Raw genomic sequence first — 1,591 nt, forward strand, 5'->3', positions numbered from 1 at the left:
TATTTTTATCTGAAGGTATTCATGTGATCATAGATAAACTGCTTACACTTTCCCTTGGTTTAAGTAAGAGAAATACACATGTGTTTGAATGTGTTTGTGACAAATGTGTCAGCAGTTTATCTCAACTAGAGAACTGGGCCCGTATTCACAAAGAATTTTAGGGCTAAAAGTAGCTCCTAACTGGCGAATTTAGGGAGGAACTCCTAAAAATAATGGGCGCGTGTCACTCGTAACTTTATGACTCCTAATTTTTTTCACTAAAAGTTATTCACAAAGCATTCTAAGCCTAAAAGTAGCTCCTAAGTCTAGGACAGCGTAAAAGAACTCGAGAGGACTTCTAACTCACTAAGACCTATTCACAACCCGCTTTTAGTGGCATTTCACGTCGCGATGTTTTGAAATGACCGTGCAGTGCAGGAGCTCGCTGTCATGCAAGGGAATAAATGTGCATTGCAACTAAGGATGCAAATGCAATAATGCCACCGACAACCAAAACCACCATTGCATGTAAACTAAATGTAACGTCTTATTGTGCCTAATTAAATTAAATCGCTTCTCCTCTTTGCAAATATAGGCTACGTGTTTTCATACAGATTAATTTAAAACATGTTGCAAATATACTGCTCCAGTCCATAGTGTTTCATTAAGCCTAGGCTTGCTTTACTCTTTATTCATTAAGGCTATGCCTATTTATTCATCATCTTCCATCCTTCACAGCCCGACATAGCGCACGCATTCTCACCAGCTAAGACCTAACACCTAACACCTGTCACTCAACTCGTCATTGTAGGGGAGGTTTGCCATCATTCCCGCATTATAATCACCAGCCAATCAAGGTGGTCACTTTCATCAAGCTCGTGCATGAGTAATGACGTCAACCATAGCAACGAAGACTCACTTTTAGTTTAGGAGTGGGCGTTTCTCCTTACTAAAAGTAGGTCTGAAAGGCTTTGTGAATAACTTTTAATGGAAAACTCCTAACTAAAATCTTCTAGCGCGATTTAGGAGTACTCTTAGTGGTAAGATAAAATGCTTTGTGAATACGGGCCCTGATCTGAACTGACCTTTTAGAGACCGGCAGCAGGCGCCAGAACGTGAGCTTTCAATAACACATTTAGCCCGGTTTCATGTCACACTCTGCTCTAGGTGACACATTTTCTGTCTCACGTCTCGTTTATGTTTCACGTCGCACTCTGTTGTTGAGAAGCATCTCTAAATAGCGCCAAGAGAGGAAATAGGAGGGGTCTAAACGGAGGTCTTAACACATCAAATGCACTTTAAGAGTTCACTACGACTCAAACAGACACCTGCTGATTGATTGATTTCTTTCTTTCTCTCAATGCAAATGCCAAAAGTAAAAAGTTATTGGATATTTGTTCAATCCAATGGAGAGATATGGAAACACTTTTGATCATCTTTTGTCTGCTTGCAGGTGAGGATCTAACAACATCACTCACCCTCACTCACACACACACACACACACACACACACACCACTGTTGGACACACACACACACACACACACACACACACACACACACACACACACACACACACACATACACACATCACATCACATGAGTATCAGTTAA

The 1,591-nt window shown here is 40.9% G+C and overlaps 1 protein-coding gene across 2 annotated transcripts in view; it reads left to right on the forward strand.

The window, feature by feature from the left end:
* The first annotated feature begins 1,298 nt into the window (after positions 1–1,298).
* LOC134083517 (CMRF35-like molecule 9) overlaps positions 1,299–1,591 on the forward strand; it is a 9,991-nt gene continuing 9,698 nt past the window's right edge. For both annotated transcript variants that reach the window (XM_062539812.1, XM_062539813.1), the window contains exon 1: positions 1,299–1,432. In XM_062539812.1, coding sequence (XP_062395796.1) covers positions 1,396–1,432 — 37 coding nt within the window. In that variant the 5' untranslated portion in view covers positions 1,299–1,395. The remainder of the gene's footprint in view (positions 1,433–1,591) is intronic.

The sequence above is a fragment of the Sardina pilchardus genome, chromosome 1 (genome assembly GCF_963854185.1).
Source record: "Sardina pilchardus chromosome 1, fSarPil1.1, whole genome shotgun sequence".
In the NCBI taxonomy this organism is placed as follows: domain Eukaryota; kingdom Metazoa; phylum Chordata; class Actinopteri; order Clupeiformes; family Clupeidae; genus Sardina; species Sardina pilchardus.